General features: G+C 48.1%; 1 protein-coding gene across 5 annotated transcripts in view; it reads left to right on the top strand.

The window, feature by feature from the left end:
- DMXL2 (Dmx like 2) overlaps positions 1 to 17,703 on the top strand; it is a 77,540-nt gene that overhangs the window by 31,148 nt on the left and 28,689 nt on the right. For all 5 annotated transcript variants that reach the window (XM_077318059.1, XM_077318061.1, XM_077318058.1 and 2 more), the window contains 12 exons: positions 678 to 799; positions 1,006 to 1,095; positions 2,655 to 2,772; positions 6,755 to 6,874; positions 7,654 to 7,881; positions 8,801 to 10,477; positions 10,867 to 10,977; positions 12,321 to 12,490; positions 13,231 to 13,328; positions 13,999 to 14,164; positions 15,377 to 15,641; positions 16,379 to 17,430. In XM_077318059.1, the coding sequence (XP_077174174.1) occupies positions 678 to 799; positions 1,006 to 1,095; positions 2,655 to 2,772; positions 6,755 to 6,874; positions 7,654 to 7,881; positions 8,801 to 10,477; positions 10,867 to 10,977; positions 12,321 to 12,490; positions 13,231 to 13,328; positions 13,999 to 14,164; positions 15,377 to 15,641; positions 16,379 to 17,430 (4,217 nt within the window). The remainder of the gene's footprint in view (positions 1 to 677; positions 800 to 1,005; positions 1,096 to 2,654; positions 2,773 to 6,754; positions 6,875 to 7,653; positions 7,882 to 8,800; positions 10,478 to 10,866; positions 10,978 to 12,320; positions 12,491 to 13,230; positions 13,329 to 13,998; positions 14,165 to 15,376; positions 15,642 to 16,378; positions 17,431 to 17,703) is intronic.

Raw genomic sequence — 17,703 nt, 5'->3', positions numbered from 1 at the left:
AGGGCTCTTCTTATGTTCTTATGAAGGCCTCGGCCTCTCTGCCCTGCTGTTGGCCCTCCAGAGAAACCGGTTGGCCACTGTGTCAGAAAAGATGGTGGACTAGATGGACCCCTGGTCTGATCCAGCAAGGCTGTTCTTGAGACAGGTCCCCCATGTGGCCACCAGCAGGTAGACAGATCCAGATTGGGAAACTCCTGGAGATTTAGGGATGGGGTCCGGGGAGAACAGGGACCTCCGGGGAGGGTGCAGTGCCACAGTGCTCACCCCCCAGGGCAACTGATCTCTGTAACCTGGAGATGATCTGTAATTCCAGGGGATCTCCAGGTCCCACCTGGAGACTGGCATCCCTAAATGATGGTTGGCAGCCATGTGCTAGAGCGGCTTTCAAGTTTGGGGAGATTTTTTTCTAATCCCCTTTCTCAGTACACCGTCATGATGGTCATGTTTGCCGCCTTGCAGCTAGACTCTGGGCACTGTGGACTCATTTGTGTGTGTGTTTTTTTTTCTAACCTTGCAAAGAACTAACCTGATTTCGAACTCAGCTCCGAGACCGTGCAGAAACGAGAACGTTCATTGCTTAGCTTGTGGCCTGGTGGAATCTAATGAAGTGACCTCAGACCTCCATGCTCTTTGCATTACAAGTCGTCACACTGACCTGTGGCATGTCTTTAAATCAGGCACCTACTGCAATTCGGCCAGCGCATGTTTTGTCGCCTCTGATGGGAAGAATCTGCGGCTGTACCAAGCTGTGGTGGACGCACGGAAGCTTTTAGACGAACTCAGTGACCCTGGATCCTCCGTAAGTTTTGAAGGCGGCGGTTTTTGGGAGCGTGGATAAATCCCTCCGAGCCCTATCCTATGTTCTTTCCTTCTATCATTTACTTTTCTCCTTATTTCATGGGCTTGCAAAGAACTGGAAGGGCGTGGCGGTAACTGGCACGGAACAACTAGCCGTCTGGGCAGATAACTGATGTTCTGCTCCCTTCTTCCTTGTTCCTGCTCTAGAAATTAATCGGGGAGGTGTTTAACATCGTGAGTCAGCAATCGACAGCTCGGCCAGGGTGCATCATCGAATTAGATGCCATCACTGACCAGGTAAGTAGCAGGTTCAAATGAGCAGCCGTGTTGGTCTGAAGGTAGCACAATAAAATCAGCGTCCAGGAGCGCCTTTAAGACCAACGGAGATTTATTCAAGGTGGGAGCTTTTGAGTGCAAGCACCCTTCCTCAGACTAGAAATTTCCTTTCCTGTAGAGATGATAGGCAAGAGAAAGCAGGCTGTACGGGGACCATGCAGAGTGTTCAGATGAATGTTAATAAGGGATCGTTTAATTGGTGAAACATTTAAAATCCGCTAACAGTTAAATAGCGAAACAACCCCATTAATGTTTTAAAACACAGGTATAATGGTCAAGTTCCTTATAAGGCCTTGTGAGGTAGGTGTCAGGTCAGGTGACTTTTATTCCTGGGGTTTTAACGGTGATTTTCAGGGGGAGCCACCAAGAGGGGCTTCCTGTGGGGCCAACCAGATATCCGTAAGCATGGTATCTCAGAAAGGGGCTATATTTTTGGAGGTCAACTGGTGACATGACATCACTTCCCGTTTCACCTGGAAGTGATGTCACAATATTCTAGGAAGTCCCCCACGTTCTATGGTTCTGCCATTGAGTTCTGGGAAATTCCTAGAGCGCCGTGTCCTCACTCACACAGGTCATAACACGGATCAACAATTCCCCTTCCCATGTCCTGCCCCTGAAATTTTCCAGGAATTGAGAGCAGAGGGCTGGTGGCGTTATTATGCCATGGGGAAAAGCTTAACTCCCCAATGTTATTTTAGATCAAAAAAGGCTTCAATGTCTTCACCCTCTTTCCCTGATCCAGACTGGGTCTCCACACACATTATCAATTGAGTTTTTTAAAAATCCTTGTTACAAATCTCCCTGAACCTCTTCTGGTTTAGCCCTTCCTGGGGACCATCTAGCCTGTTTAGCCTGGATTGTGCGTGTTTTCGTTTTAAGAGAGAAGAGTGAGTATTTCCACAAGGAAGTCCTTGGCAGGGGAATCACAACAAAGTTTTGCTAACGAATACCAAATTTGTTTTTGAAAAAGAGGCTTTTATTCTGTGTGTTATCTAGGAACACCACGTTTACAAAAAACAATTATACTACTCAAGGTTGTTTTGGAGTTTTTTAAGGATCTTCGTACCAGCATGGCAGGCTAATACATTTTTTAACTCTCCGCCTCTCTCTTTTTTAAATGTAATAACTTGTAGCCTTCCCCACAATTTATCCTTGAAGCTTTAAAAGGGGGAAGGGATATGCTATTTGCTGAAAAATAAGATTTTTTTCATTCCGTAGTGGTGGTGTAGTTGGTTAAACAGCAGGAGACTAATCCGGAGAGCCGGGTTTGATTCCCCGCTCCTCCACATGCAGCCAGATGGGTGACTTGGGGCACAGTTCTGTTAGAGCTGTTCACACAGAGCAGTTCTGTCTGAGCTCTCTTAGCCCCACCTACCTCACAGGGCGTCTGTTGGGAGAGGAATGCAGAGGTGTTCGTAAGCCACTCTAGGACTCCTTCGAGTAGTGAAAAGTGGGGTATAAAATAACTTCTCCTCTGGAATAAAATTGTTAATTTTCTGTCTTGTGATACTTTCCAGTGCGGGTCCAACACCCAGTTGCTTCACGTCTTCCAAGAGGATTTCATTTTGGGATACAAGCCACATAAGGAAGAGACCGAGATAAAAGAAACAGAGATATTTTTCCAGCCATCTAAAGGTATAGTGGCGTAACCGAAAGCTGATGTTTCCTCTCACCCATGCAAAGAACTGCTTAGAATGCCTCAAATCCACCAGAGCATTTCCGTGAAAGGAAGTATTTCTTCTGGCCACGGGAACTGTTCATTTAATCCAAACCGCTGTATCTTTATGTGCTGAGCAGATGAACCTGCCTTCTTCCGAATCAGACCCGCAATCTGTCCTGATCCACATTTCCCACTCTGGCTGGCAGCTGCTCTCCCTGGTCTTAGGCAGAGGGCTTTCCCGTACCCTACCATCTTATCCTTAACTGGAGATTGTGGATTGAACCTGGGACCTTCCGCACGCAAAGTAGAGAGTTTATCACCGGGCCATGGCCTCTCTTCCATAAATCACTGGCAAATCAAGCATTCTACAACTGCTTATTTCAAGCAGATGCAGTTGTACCATGAATGCTTTTTTAATTACGGGCAAGCTAATGAAATGCTAACGTGAATTATTGCATGCGCTTTTTTCTTCTTTTAAAGAAAGGATTTTTGGTGCGATCCTTTGCGTGAGGAGGTTTCCGAAGTTTGATTGTTATTAAAATTCGTAATAGAATGGTCTGTTTTAAATGAATCTGGACAGCTGTGTTTATCTACCTTTTCTATTTTCTATTGTTATCTTTTTGTTGTTGTTATGTGCGAAGTCGTGTCCGACCCATCGCGACCCCATGGACAATGATCCTCCAGGCCTTCCTGTCCTCTACCATTCCCCGGAGTCCATTTAAGTTTGCACCTACTGCTTCAGTGACTCCATCCATCCACCTCATTCTCTGTCGTCCCCTTCTTCTTTTGCCCTCGATCTCTCCCAGCATTAGGCTCTTCTCCAGGGAGTCCTTCCTTCTCATGAGGTGGCCAAAATATTTGAGTTTCATCTTCAGGATCTGGCCTTCTAAAGAGCAGTCAGGGCTGATCTCCTCTAGGACTGACTGGTTTGTTCGCCTTGCAGTCCAAGGGACTCGCAAGAGTCTTCTCCAGCACCAGAGTTCAAAAGCCTCAATTCTTTGACGCTCGGCCTTCCTTATGGTCCAACTTTCGCAGCCATACATTGCAACTGGGAAGACCATAGCCTTGACTAAACGCACTTTTGTTGGCAGGGTGATGTCTCTGCTTTTTAGGATGCTGTCTAGATTTGCCATAGCTTTCCTCCCCAGGAGCAAGCGTCTTTTAATTTCTTTGCTGCAGTCCCCATCTGCAGTGATCTTGGAGCCCAGGAAAATAAAATCTGTCACTATCTCCATTTCTTCCCCTTCTATTTGCCAGGAATTGAGAGGGCCAGATGCCATGATCTTTGTTTTCTTGATGTTGAGTTTCAAGCCAACTTTGGCACTCTCCTCCTTCACCCGCATCAACAGGCTCTTTAGTTCCTCTTCACTTTCTGCCATTAGAGTGGTATCATCTGCATATCTGAGGTTGTTGATATTTCTCCCTGCAATCTTGATCCCAATTTGTGACTCCTCTAATCCCGCATTTCTCATGATGTGCTCTGCATACAAGTTAAATAGGCAAGGCGACAGTATACAGCCTTGCCGAACTCCTTTCTCAATTTTGAACCAGTCAGTGATTCCATGTTCAGTTCTCACTGTTGCTTCTTGACCTGCATATAAATTTCTCAAGAGACAAATAAGATGCTCTGGTATTCCCATCTCTTTAAGAACTTGCCACAATTTGTTGTGCTCCACACAATCAAAGGCTTTAGCATAGTCAATGAAGCAGAAGTAGACGTTCTTCTGGTACTCCCTAGCTTTCTCCATGATCCAGCGTATGTTGGCAATTTGATCTCTAGTTCCTCTGCCTCTTCGAAATCCTGCCTGTACTTCTGGAAGTTCTCGGTCCACATATTGCTGGAGCCTAGCTTGTAGGATTTTGAGCATAACTTTGCTAGCATGAGAAATTAGTGCGATGGTGCGGTAGTTTGAACATTCTTTGGCATTGCCCTTCTTTGGGATTGGAATGTAAACTGACCTTTTCCAATCCTGTGGCCATTGTTGAGTTTTCCAAATTTGCTGGCATATTGAGTGTAGCACTTTTACGGCATCGTCCTTTAAGATTTTGAATAGTTCAACTGGAATGCTGTCACTACCACTAGCTTTATTGTTGCTCAGACTTCCTAAGGCCCATTTGACTTCACATTCCAGGATGTCTGGCTCCAGGTCAGTAACTACCCCATTGTGGTCATCAGGGATGTTAAGCTCGCTCTTGTATAGTTCTTCTGTATAATTTTGCCACCTTTGTTTGATCTCTTCTGCTTCTGTGAGGTCCCTACCATTTTGGTCCCTTATCATACCCATCTTTGCATGAAACGTTCTCTTCATATCTCCAATTTTCTTGAAAAGATCTCTGGTCCTCCCCATTCTATTGTTTTCTTCTATTTGTTTGCACTGTTCATTTAAGAAGGCATTCTTATCTCTTCTAGCTTTTCTCTGGAATTCTGCATTCAATTGGGTGTATCTTTCTCTTTCTCCCTTGCCTTTCACTTCCCTTCTCTCCTTAGCTATTTGTAAAGCTTCCTCAGACAGCCATTTTGATTTCTTGCATTTCTTTTTCTTTGGGATGGTTTTAGTTGCTACCTCTTGTACAATGTTGCGAACCTCCGTCCATAGTTCTTCAGGCACTCTGTCTATCAGATCTAATTCCTTAAATCTATTTGTCACCTCCACTGTGTATTCGTCAGGGATATGATTTAGTTCATACCTGAGTGGCCTAGTGCTTTTCCCTACTTTCTTCAATTTAAGCCTAAATTTTGCAACAAGAAGCTCATGATCTGAACCACAATCAGCTCCTGGTCTTGTTTTTATTGCCTGTATAGAACTTTTCCATCTTTGGCTGCAGAGCACATAGTCAATCTGATTTCTGTGTTGACCGTCTGGTGATGTCCATGTGTAGAGTCGTCTCTTGGGTTGCTGGAAAAGAGTGTTTGCTATGACCATTGTATTCTCTTGACAAAATTCTACCAGCCTGTGCCCTGCTTCATTTTGTACTCCAAGGCCAAACTTGCCTGTTATCCCGGTTATCTTTTGGCTTCCTACTTTAGCATTCCAATCCCCCATGATGATAAGCACATCATTTTTGGGCGTTGCTTCTAGAAGGTGTTGTAGGGCTTCATAGAACTGATCAACTTCATCCTCTTCAGCAGCAGTGGTTGGGGCGTAGACCTGGATCACTGTGATGTTGAATGGTTTGCCTTGGATTCGAACTGAGATCATTCTGTCATTTTGGGGATTGTATCCCAAGACTGCTTTTCCTACTCTCTTATTGATTATGAATGCTACTCCATTTCTTCTGTGAGATTCTTGTCCACAGTAGTATACCTGATGGTCATCTGAATTAAATTCACCCATTCCTGTCCATTTTAGTTCACTGATTCCTAAAATGTCGATGTTCAGTCTTCTCATTTCTTGTTTAACCACGTCCAGCTTGCCTTGATTCATGGATCTGACGTTCCAGGTTCCTATGGAATAAAAATCTTTACAGCATCGGACTGTCTTTTCGCCACCAGTTACTTCCACAACTGAGCGTCCTTTCGGCTTTGGCCCAGCCGCTTCATTCATTCTGGCGCTACTCGTACTAGCCGTCTGCTCATCCCCAGTAGCATATTGGACACCTTCCGACCTGAGGGGCTCATCTTCCAGCGTCATATCGTTATGCCTATTGGAACTGTCCATAGAGTTTTCATGGCAAAGATACTGGAGTGGTTTGCCATTGCCTTCTCCAGTGGATCACCTTTTGTCAGAGCTCTCAGCTATGACCTGTCCGTCTTGGGTGGCCCTGCACGGCATAGCTCATAGCTTCACTGAACTACGCAAGCCCCCTTGCCACAACAAGGCAGCGATCCTTGAAGGGGGTGTTATCTTTTAAGATGTTTTAATTCCTGGTTTTAATGGATGTTTCTGTATCATCTTATGCTGGTCTATGACCGTAATAAAACTAACTACAACTAATATTTGGGGTTTTTTTTTAAAGGTTATCGCCCACCACCCTTCTCCGAAAAGTTCTACCTAGTAGTCATCGAAAAAGACAGCAGTGGCTGTTCAGTCCTTCATATGTGGCATCTTCACCTCCGATCTGTGCAGGCCTGTGTAGGTGAGTCTACATTTCCTAGCAAAACTCGACTTTTTACCATAACCCTAAGTCATTTTCAGGCTTCAAACATCCTCTGGGACATCTTTGTTTCCATAGCGTTTTGGTTGTAAAATGGGGGTTAAAGCTGATGTTTGATTCAGCGTTCTTGCTCACAGAAACCATGGCTGGGACATCTCCCTTCTGGGCTGTTTTGTAACTCGTCCCAAACATTGTGAGTTGGATCCCACCAGCTTTAATTTATTTATTCTGCGGATGTATTTAAAACATACATGATCTGTCTTCCTCCCTTATGGAGATCAAGGCAGCTTACAATATCGGTGAAATACATAAAACAGAATAGCTAATACTGAGAGACACGCACATTCAAAATCACAATTTAGGATGGCTGGTCACTTAATTTAAATGCATTCCTAAATAATCAAAAATATTAATGACATTTATTTTTATAGCCTGCCCTTCCCGGTTGGTTCAGGGCAAGTCACAACTTAGTAAAACATGCAAATAATATTTGCGTTATTAAAAATAGTAGAATTTTTTAAAAATAAATTATTTTAAAAGTTCCTCAGAGGAAGAGGAAGTGTGGTTTGGCATCACATCTGAACCTAGCCTCCGTGGCCCTTGAGTAAAATACATCAGCAAAAGAGATCGACTCATTTCTAAAAAAAACTGGGAGATTTGGTTTTGCCGGCCTATGTTTTATTAGCTTAAGGGGCCTGGGGCTTGTTTTTCTCAGTCTGCCGTGATTCGTTATTTGACTATGCATCCTGCTTCTTTAAAAGCAAAATCTGCTGAAGGCCATTCATCTGAGAACCAGCTGGCTGTCCCTGGACAAAAGACGGTAGACTCGTCCCCGGACACTTCCCCCGGAGCACCCCCAATGCCACGCTCCTCATCCGTTGCAAACCTTCAGACGGCCAGCAAACTTATCCTGAGCTCCTGCCTTGTGTACAGTTACCCACTGGATCTGCCGGCTGGTGTGGAAATTATAAGGGCAACTCCTTCTGCAGGTATATAGCAGCTCAGCCAGAGGGCTCTGTGTTCCTTCATGTCTTTAACGGCTTGTTCACCTGTACTCTGTAATTCCAACCCATGCACCAGCTAGACGCAGAGCTTCTCCTTGCGTCTGGCGTCTTCTAGCCTCACCGTGCTAACCCTGTCCACCGTTGCTCTGGCACGATTCTCACGTGTGTATGTTCTCACAATTGGTTGGGTGTTAATCCCTGGACTGGGATTCTTGTCTCCCTGATGCTCCCAAGGAGTCACAAATCTGGTTTTGTGTGGCTTGTAACTGAACAGCCGGTTTGTGGCCAATAAGGATGGTTTTCAGGCTGGGGAGACACTGTAAATTGGGAGTGAGTTATAGTACAGGCCTTTTTAGAGGGGGATGCTTTGGATGCTTTAGGATGCTCTGGGCTGATCCTGCGTTGAGCAGGGGGTTGGACTAGATGGCCTGTATGGCCCCTTCCAACTCTAGGATTCTATGATTCTATGACTAGATGGCCTGTATGGCCCCTTCCAACTCTATGATTCTATGATTCTATGATTCTATGATTCTATGATTCTATGATTCTATGATTCTATGATTCTATGATTCTATGATTCTATGATTCTATGATTCTATGAGCAGGGGGTTGGACTAGATGACCTGTATGGCCCCTTCCAACTTTATGATTCTATGATTCTATGACTAGATGGCCTGTATGGCCCCTTCCAACTCTATGATTCTATGAGCAGGGGGTTGAACTAGATGGCCTGTATGGCCCCTTCCAACTCTATGGTTCTATGATTCTATGCAGAAGCAGCCCATGGCCAACCAACTCTGAACGGCCCTTGGATCTCCTGACTACACTTCACACGCCAAACAATTAATTAATTTATTTATCCTGCCACTCATCCTGAATTGTTTTTTTTTTTTAATTAACTCAGGGCACCTGAGCTCCTCGTCCATCTACCCCGTCTGCCTCGCCCCGTATTTGCTGGTCACTTCCTGCTCTGATAACAAGGTGAGATTCTGGAGGTGCTCCGTAGAGTCGGCGGCAAGCGGCCAAACCGGCTCCGCGGAGACCTATCACTGGAAGAAGTGGCCGTTGATGAACGACGAACAGGACGAGGACAGCAGCACGGTGTCGGTCGTGGGGCGGCCGGTGGCGGTCAGCTGTTCCTACACGGGCCGCTTGGCCGTGGCTTACAAGCAGCCCGTCCAGCACAACGGGTTTCTATCCAAAGAGTTTTCTATGCACGTTTGTATCTTCGAATGCGAGTCGACCGGAGGGTCAGAGTGGGTGTTGGAGCAGACCATTCACCTGGACGATCTGGTGAAAGTGGGGAGCGTCCTGGATTCGAGAGTGAGCGTGGACAGCAATCTGTTTGTGTACAGCAAATCGGACGTGTTTTTGAACAAGGACAGGTTCCTCATGCCCAACATCAAGCACCTGGTCCACTTGGACTGGGTCTCGAAGGAAGACGGCTCGCACATCCTTACGGTCGGAGTGGGCGCCAACATTTTCATGTACGGGCGCCTCTCGGGGATCGTGACCGAGCAAACCAGCAGCAAGGACGGCGTGGCCGTCATTACTTTACCACTGGGTGGTAGCATCAAGCAAGGGATCAAGTCCAAGTGGGTCCTGCTAAGGTCCATTGACCTGGTCTCGTCGGTGGACGGCACCCCTTCCTTGCCCGTCTCCTTGTCTTGGGTGAGAGATGGGATTCTGGTGGTGGGGATGGACTGTGAAATGCACGTCTACGCACAGTGGAAACACGCCACGAAATCGGGAGACGGCGGGAACAACGCCTTCGTGGGCGACGAGTCTCCCATGCCGGATCCAATGAAAACCAGCCTGCTCTCCAAAAAGGCCAGTATAATCGACGGGGCCGGGATTGTAGACGACATCTTTGGGGCCCCCACTGTGATTCAAGATGGCGGCCTTTTTGAAGCCGCGCACGTCCTTTCCCCTACTCTCCCCCAGTACCACCCCACCCAGCTGTTGGAATTGATGGACCTGGGCAAGGTTAGGCGAGCCAAAGCCATTCTTTCGCACCTGGTGAAATGTATCGCGGGGGAAGTTGCGATTGTGAAGGATCCAGAGGCGGGAGAAGGGGGCCCCAAGCGGCATCTTTCCCGCACCATCAGCGTCAGCGGCAGCACTGCTAAAGACGCCATCACCACCGGGAAAGACGGCACGCGGGACTACACAGAGATCGACTCCATCCCACCGCTGCCCTTATACGCCCTCCTCTCGGCCGACCACGACTCCACGTACAAGACCGAAGAAGTCCCCAAAGGGCCACAAGTCTCGGAAGGTCACGCGAAAAGGAAAACGGAGGACCAGTACTCAGACCTTTTCCAGGTTCAACAGGTCACGACGGATGACTTCATTGACTTTGAGCCAGAAAGGAGAGAGAACCGTTCCAAAGTCATTAACCTGTCCCAGTACGGGCCGACGTACTTTGGCCGGGAACACGCCAGTGTCCTTTCAAGCCATCTGATGCACTCCAGTTTGCCAGGACTCACCCGACTGGAACAGATGTTCTTGGTCGCTTTGGCGGACACCGTGGCCACGACAAGCACCGAGCTTGACGAAAACAGGGAGAAGCATTACTCAGGTAAACGGTTGGCCGGTTGTCTTGTTCGTTCTCCGTTTGTTTGAACAAATGAAAGCAGAGTTGAATCGCGAGTAATTATAGATGAATGCAAGACGGGTGGATTATCCCTTCCTATGCAACGTCCTTTTCTTTTTTATTAATCTGAGATTTTCATCTGGGCAAATGATTTCTGCTATAGGGGATTTTGTCAGGCAGAGTTAAAGAGGCATTAAGTTGATCCAAAGAATAACAAGAAAAGCCACCTCGTACCTTTTATTAAGACCAACCAAAGCAACACAACTCATTAGTTCTCCATGTGCGTAATTCTGCACACCTGAATCCGCTCCTCTGCATATGTCGTGTTCCAGTATTTCATCACCGCACCGCCAACAAAAATGCTTGTTTTGCAGGGAGAGACACGCTAGACGAGTGCGGCTTACGGTACTTGCTAGCGATGCGTTTACATACCTGTCTTCTCACATCGCTCCCGCCTCTGTACCGTGTCCAGCTGCTACACCAAGGTAACGGACGGTTTCTCTTTTAAAAATTATCGGATGGCCGTGCAGTGGGCGGGGAAGGGAAGATATGGAAATAATTTCAGGCCGGTCTTAAGGACGTCATTTGTCTTCCCACCATAAGCTGCCTGTGGGGATCGGGTAACTTAATGGACACTGGGGAGTCTAGACCCTGGGGTGTGTGATTTTTGTAGTGTTAACATTACAGCATGGGCAGAGTTTGTGGTGAGAGGTGGCAGGAGTATATTAAGTAGGATAGATCAGGGGTAGTCAAACTGCGGCCCTCCAGATGTCCATGGACTACAATTCCCAGAAGCCCCTGCCAGCATTCGCTGGCAGGGGCTTCTGGGAATTGTGGTCCATGGACATCTGGAGGGCCGCAGTTTGACTACCCCTGGGATAGATAGTCATTGGGTCTCACTTATTTTTTACTCCACTCAAACACATGGTGTGCTGTAATCTAATACATTGGGGTCCTCTCCTTTACCTCTCCTAACATTCATCAGATAAAACCTAGTGGCGTCTTCTTAGAATAAAAGGGAAGCTCTTCTGTGTGAACCTGTTCCGGTCTTGGGATTACTTGCTGTTAGCTGTCCCCGGCCACGGTCAAAACAGCAGTCCATTGCACAATTTTTCGGCGGGGATGCATTTAGTGGTACAGCCTGTCTCTCTAGGACTTTCAGCAGCAGCCTGAGGCTATTTGAAAGGGCTTATTTTTTTTATTTGTGGTAGGATGTCGCTTTGGCTTTTGTGGGGGGAGGGTTGTAGGGTCCAGTTCTTGATTCACGGATGCATAGTTAACATTTTTCGGATCTGGATAAACCGGATTGAGCATGCGCTAGAGTTGCTGGAAAGGGAGGACTTTGGAAATCTGTATTTTGAAATGAGCAGTGTAATGCATGGAAGTGAATGATGATTTATGTATCATGCGGCATTTGTTGGGCTGCCAGAAAAGAAGAAGAGTTGGTTCTTATATGCCGCTTTTCCCTACCCGAAGGAGTCTCAAAGCGGCTTACAGTCGCCTTCCAATTCCTCTCCCCACAACAGACACCCTGTGAGGTGGGTGAGGCTGAGAGAGCCCTGATATTCCTGCTCGGTCAGAACAGCTTTATCAGTGCCGTGGCGAGCCCAAGGTCACCCAGCTGGCTGCATGTGGGGGAGCGCAGAATCGAACCTTGCATGCCAGATTAGAAGTCCACACTCCTAACCACTGCACCAACAAACCGGCTCTCAAAAAGGCAACAACTGTCTTGCAGTCAGTCAAGGGATGCTCAGAGGTGATTAGCCATTCCCTGCCTCTATGTCACGACCGTTTTACCTGAAGGGGGTTTTCTTGTGTCCTCACTCAGGTGTTTCCACCTGCCACTTTGCCTGGGCTTTTCATTCCGAGGCGGAGGAAGAGTTGATCAACATGATCCCTGCCATCCAGCGAGGGGACCCTCAGTGGTCCGAGCTCAGAGCCATGGGCATCGGCTGGTGGGTCAGGAACAGTAACACCCTGCGAAGGTGCATGGAAAAGGTAAGGTAAAAGGTAAAGGTATCCCCTGTGCAAGCACCGAGTCATGTCTGACCCTTGGGGTGACGCCCTCCAGCGTTTTCATGGCAGACTCAATACGGGGTGGTTTGCCAGTGCCTTCCCCAGTCATTACCGTTTACCCCCCAGCAAGCTGGGGACTCATTTTACCGACCTCAGAAAGATGGAAGGCTGAGTCAACCTTGAGCCGACTGCTGGGATTGAACTCCCAGCCTCATGGGCAAAGCTTTCAGACGGCTGCCTTACCACTCTGCGCCAAAAGGTAACCAGCCCCAACTCGGCCGGCCTCCACAGGAAAATCTTGCCTTTGTTAACGTCGCAGAGCTGTAAGCGCTCTGTTATTACTGCTCCGTCAGAACAGCACTGTGACGAGCCCAAGGTCACCCAGCTGGCTGCGTGTGGGGGAGCGGGGAATCCAACCCGGCTCGGCAGATTAGAAGCTGCCAGTCTTAACCACCACTCCACACCACGCTGGCTCCGTTTCCTTTAGAAGCCACTTTGTAGCAGCCGCCTTGGGGCTGTGCCCACCACTCTGAATGGGTTACAGGTTGGCGACTCCTCTATAGACAATTATGAGTTTTCTTGCGTCCTTGCAGAGCCCGGGTTATCTGTGACGATTTCCCTATAATGTCCCAAATCTCACAAGTCTGCTCTGTTTTGGGTCAGGGAGGGTGAGAAGGGTGTAGTCCTGTCAATTTGGTGACACGGAGGCGTTTTTGTTACAGGTTGCAAAAGCAGCGTTCCAGAGGAACAACGACGCCCTGGACGCCGCGCTCTTTTACCTCGCCATGAAGAGGAAGGCTGTGGTGTGGGGCCTGTTTCGGTAAGTCCCTTCTGTGGCCTCGAACCGCAAAGACCGCTAGAACTTAAGGAGAACTTCACAGAAATTTTAGCCCTTCCTGTTGGATTCCCGGAGCCAACGTCCTGTTCCACGTAGCTTGTTGTTGTTAGGTGCGAAGTCATGTCCGACCCATCGTGTCCAACCCCATGGACAATGATCCTCCAGGCCTTCCTGTCCTCTACCATTCCCCGGAGTCCATTTAAGTTTGCACCGACTGCTTCAGTGACTCCATCCAGCCACCTCATTCTCTGTCGTCCCCTTCTTCTTTTGCCCTCGATCGCTCCCAGCATTAGGCTCTTCTCCAGGGAGCCCTTCCTTCTCATGAGGTGGCCAAAGTATTTGAGTTTCATCTTCAGGATCTGGCCTTCTAAAGAGCAGTCAGGGTTGATCTCCTCTAGGACTGACCGGTTTGTTCGCCTTGCAGTCCAAGGGACTCGCAAGAGTCTTCTCCAGCACCAAAGTTCAAAAGCCTCAATTCTTTGACGCTCGGCCTTCCTTACAGTCCAACTTTCGCAGCCATACATTGCAACTGGGAAGACCACAGCCTTGACTAAACCCACTTTTCTTGGCAGGGTGATGTCTCTGCTTTTTAGGATGCTGTCTAGATTTGCCCTAGCTTCTAAGCCCCCTTTATTTCTGTGTTCGTCAACAGGTCTCAACACGACGAGAAGATGACGCAGTTTTTTAGCCATAATTTCAGCGAAGACCGATGGCGCAAGGCAGCTTTGAAAAATGCCTTTTCCCTGCTGGGAAAGCAGCGCTTTGAACAGTCTGCCGCCTTCTTCTTATTAGCGGGGTCGCTCAAAGATGCTATAGAGGTACTGAACGAGATCGCATGGCGGGGTTCGCGCCGTGTAATTATTTACCCCTTTCATGCAATATTATTATTATTATTATTATTATTATTATTTGGATTTATATCCCGCCACTCCCCGTAGGCTCGTGGCGGGTCACAGAAGTCCTATCCCCATTAAAATACCCATTAAAAGACTTTAAAACAATCCCAACATGGCGGAACTTATTATTCCCACCCCTGCTATCAGAGCGGCAGGGAGGGTATCAGAGAAAGAAACCAAACTGGGATCCCAGAGGTTCCCATTAGCCCACCGAGCCCTGAGCGTTGGGCCTGATATTTGTCTTCCATCTCTTTGTTTTGTTCGGTGCCATTGTCTTCCTTCAGATAGGACACCGGCTTTGTTTTCTGTTCTGGGTATTGCAAAACAGCCCAATGGCGAAATATGTGCGTAAAGGTTTCGTCTCTCGCATTGGTTGTCATCTGGTGATAATGCTGCGGATATGTTTTTATTATAACACAGGAAGCCTAGCCAAATTCAAGAGGCGTTTTTGTTTATTGTCTACTGGTTTGGCTGTCAGAAGAAATCTAAGATGCAAATGTAGATTTCAGGGTTTTTTTTAAATCATAGAATCATAGAGTTGGAAGGGACCTCATGGGTCATCTAGTCCAGTGGTCCCCAACCTTTTTATCACCGGGGACCACTCAACTCCGGGGACCACTCAACGCCTTTTACTGAGGCCCGGTGTGGGGGGGGGTAGTTTACTCCTCTACTCTCAACCACTGCCCTAACGCTCTCTGATCACTATGGTAATGTTTAAACATCCCTTCAAAATAAGAGACAGACACGCCACAACAAGGAACATAAGGAACATTTTATTTTCATGGGAATTTTAACTCATGACAATGACAAATCAATGGGAACCCTGAGCTTGTTTCTCTGCAACAAGATAGTCCCATCTGGGAGTGATGGGAGACAAGGACACCCAAAGTGTGTTGTAAAGGGCTGGGGGGGGATGAAGTAAAGGGCTGGGGGGGGGGGAGAAGGCGTCCTTCGGGGCCCACCTCCAATTAGTCGAAGGACCACATGTGGTCTGCGGCCCACAGGTTGGGGATCACTAATCTAGTCCAACCCCTTGCACTACGCAGGACATTCACATCCCTTATCGCTCTTCTGGAGTTCCAAACGCAATCGCTAGACCTCTATCGCCACAACGTGTCCTGCTCTGTCTCGCAGGTATGCCTTGAGAAAATGGAAGACATCCAGTTAGCGATGATCATTGCTCGCCTGTACGAGTCCGAATTTGAGATCTCCTCCACCTACACAGCCATCCTTCACGAAAAGATTTTGGGCTGCGAGAAAGACGGGACCGGATTCAGGTGTACTAAGCTGCACCCCGACCCCTTCCTGAGAAGCCTTGCTTACTGGGTCATGAAGGAATACACCCGAGCGCTCGACACTTTACTAGAACAGACCCCGAAGGAAGACGACGAAAATACTGGTAAAGAAATGCTGCCATTGTCTGATAAGCGGCAAGCTTGCAAGTTAAACTTTACATATTACTGTGAGCTGCGTGTTTCTCAGTGAACATCGTATAATGTGAAAAGTTGGGGGTACGCACTTTCTTGTAAATGCCCAGGGGTCGTAGGCCTGAGAGCCCCAACCTGTCATGACTTCCTAGGTGGCAAAGAAATTTAATTGATTGCTTAATTAATTGATTGATTAATAATAGTGTATATAGAAGGAATAAACGGTAATGACTGGGGAAGGCACTGGCAATCCACCCCGTATTGAGTCTGCCATGAAAACGCTAGAGGGCGTCACCCCAAGGGTCAGACATGACTTGGTGCTTGCACAGGGGATACCTTTACCTTTTTATATAGAAGGAATGTGTAGATGTACCCCTGAACTCCTCTCTAAATTATTCTGTCTCTCTGCATGCAGAATTTCTTCACCTGCATCATTTTAAGTCTAATTCTGGATTGTTTTTTTTTTCCCTTGCCCGAGAGAGTACCCATGGATACCTCTAATCAAAAGGGGTATTATATAGTGGTTGTCACTCCCAGAGCTGGATGACCCACATGATGAAATATTTGCAGTAAATTGGGCTGGAGAATTAGAGTTGAACCCAGTTGAGATACGATCCTTCTTCCCTCTTCTCAGTGTCCCGTTCACCTCCCCAGTTTTGCAAAGCATCCGTTCTGTGGCTACAGTCTCCCATATCTCTGTTTTGCCTAGTCATCATCAAATCCTGCAACCCCGTGGTGTTCAGCTTCTACAACTACCTTCGTACCCACCCCTTGCTGATCCGGAGAAATTTCTGCTCCCCCGAAGGGGCTTTGGCCACCGTAGGGCTGCAGACTGAGAAAAGCTTTGTGGATAAAATTAATCTCATCGAGAGGAAGCTGTTCTTCACCACCGCCAATGCCCACTTCAAAGTGGGCTGTCCTGTCTTGGCGCTCGAAGTCCTGTCCAAACTCCCACAAATAAGCCACAGGTCCATGCTTGCTGCCACGAAAGAGGCAGCCAGCCCAGGTCCCGCTATGCAGAACGGTGTGAAATCAGAGCCAAAGGCGTTAGGAGAAGGGAGTGTTGCCCACTGGTCACAGCCGTCAGCCGAGTCCGCGAATCTTATCGACTGGAGCCAGCCGGTGGTAACCTTGGAGGACGAGCCTTTGAGACTCGATTGGGACGCAGACAGAAGTGGCTCCCCGGAAGACGAAGAAGAGGAAGGCTTGCTAATGAAGGATTCGCAACCGGAAGCCGAAAGTCGAAAGCACGGTGAAAAAAGCCCCGATGCCGATCAGAGCCAGGAGGCAGGCCCGGAAGAAACAGAAGTCGACGTGATCGCCGAACAGCTCAAGTTCCGAGCCTGCCTCAAAATCCTCATGACCGAGCTGAGGACGCTGGCCACCGGTTACGAGGTCGACGGAGGGAAGCTCCGGTTCCAGCTTTACAACTGGCTGGAGAAGGAGATCGCGGCCTTGCACGAAATCTCCAACCACGAAGCCCGGGACAAAGGCTACGCGGAGGCCCGGATCAACGGAGACTTGCTCGAGCACGAAGAAGCGGCCGAGAAGCTGGACGTCAGCTCGTACGAGCGGCACCAGATCGAAAGGAGGAGGCTGCAGGCGAAACGCGAACACGCCGAACGGCGCAAGGGGTGGCTGCAGAGGAACCAGGCGCTCCTGAGGGTCTTCCTGAGCTATTGCAGCCTCCACGGGGCGCAGGGGGGCGGCCTCGCTTCCGTGAGGATGGAGCTGAAGTTCTTGCTGCAGGAATCGCAGCAGGTAAGGCCCGCCTCTTTATTGAGGCCTTCTTCATTTAGGGAACAGCTTTAGAAGCAGTTTCACTTGACTTCACTCAAACGCGGAGATAATAATCCAGGGACCCCATGGGCACCATAACATCTGCCTGTACTTCCCTGGCACCCTCTTAAGTGTTTTAGAGCAGGCGTAGTCAACCTGTGGTCCTCCAGATGTTCATGGACTACAATTCTCAGGAGCCCCTGCCAGTGTTTGCTGTCAGGGGCTCGTGGGAATTGTAGTCCATGGACATCTGGA

The sequence above is a fragment of the Paroedura picta genome, chromosome 18 (genome assembly GCF_049243985.1).
Source record: "Paroedura picta isolate Pp20150507F chromosome 18, Ppicta_v3.0, whole genome shotgun sequence".
Classification (NCBI taxonomy): Eukaryota; Metazoa; Chordata; class Lepidosauria; order Squamata; family Gekkonidae; genus Paroedura; species Paroedura picta.
Note: the sequence above shows the minus strand (reverse complement) of the source record. Positions and strands in the feature narration are given on the sequence as shown.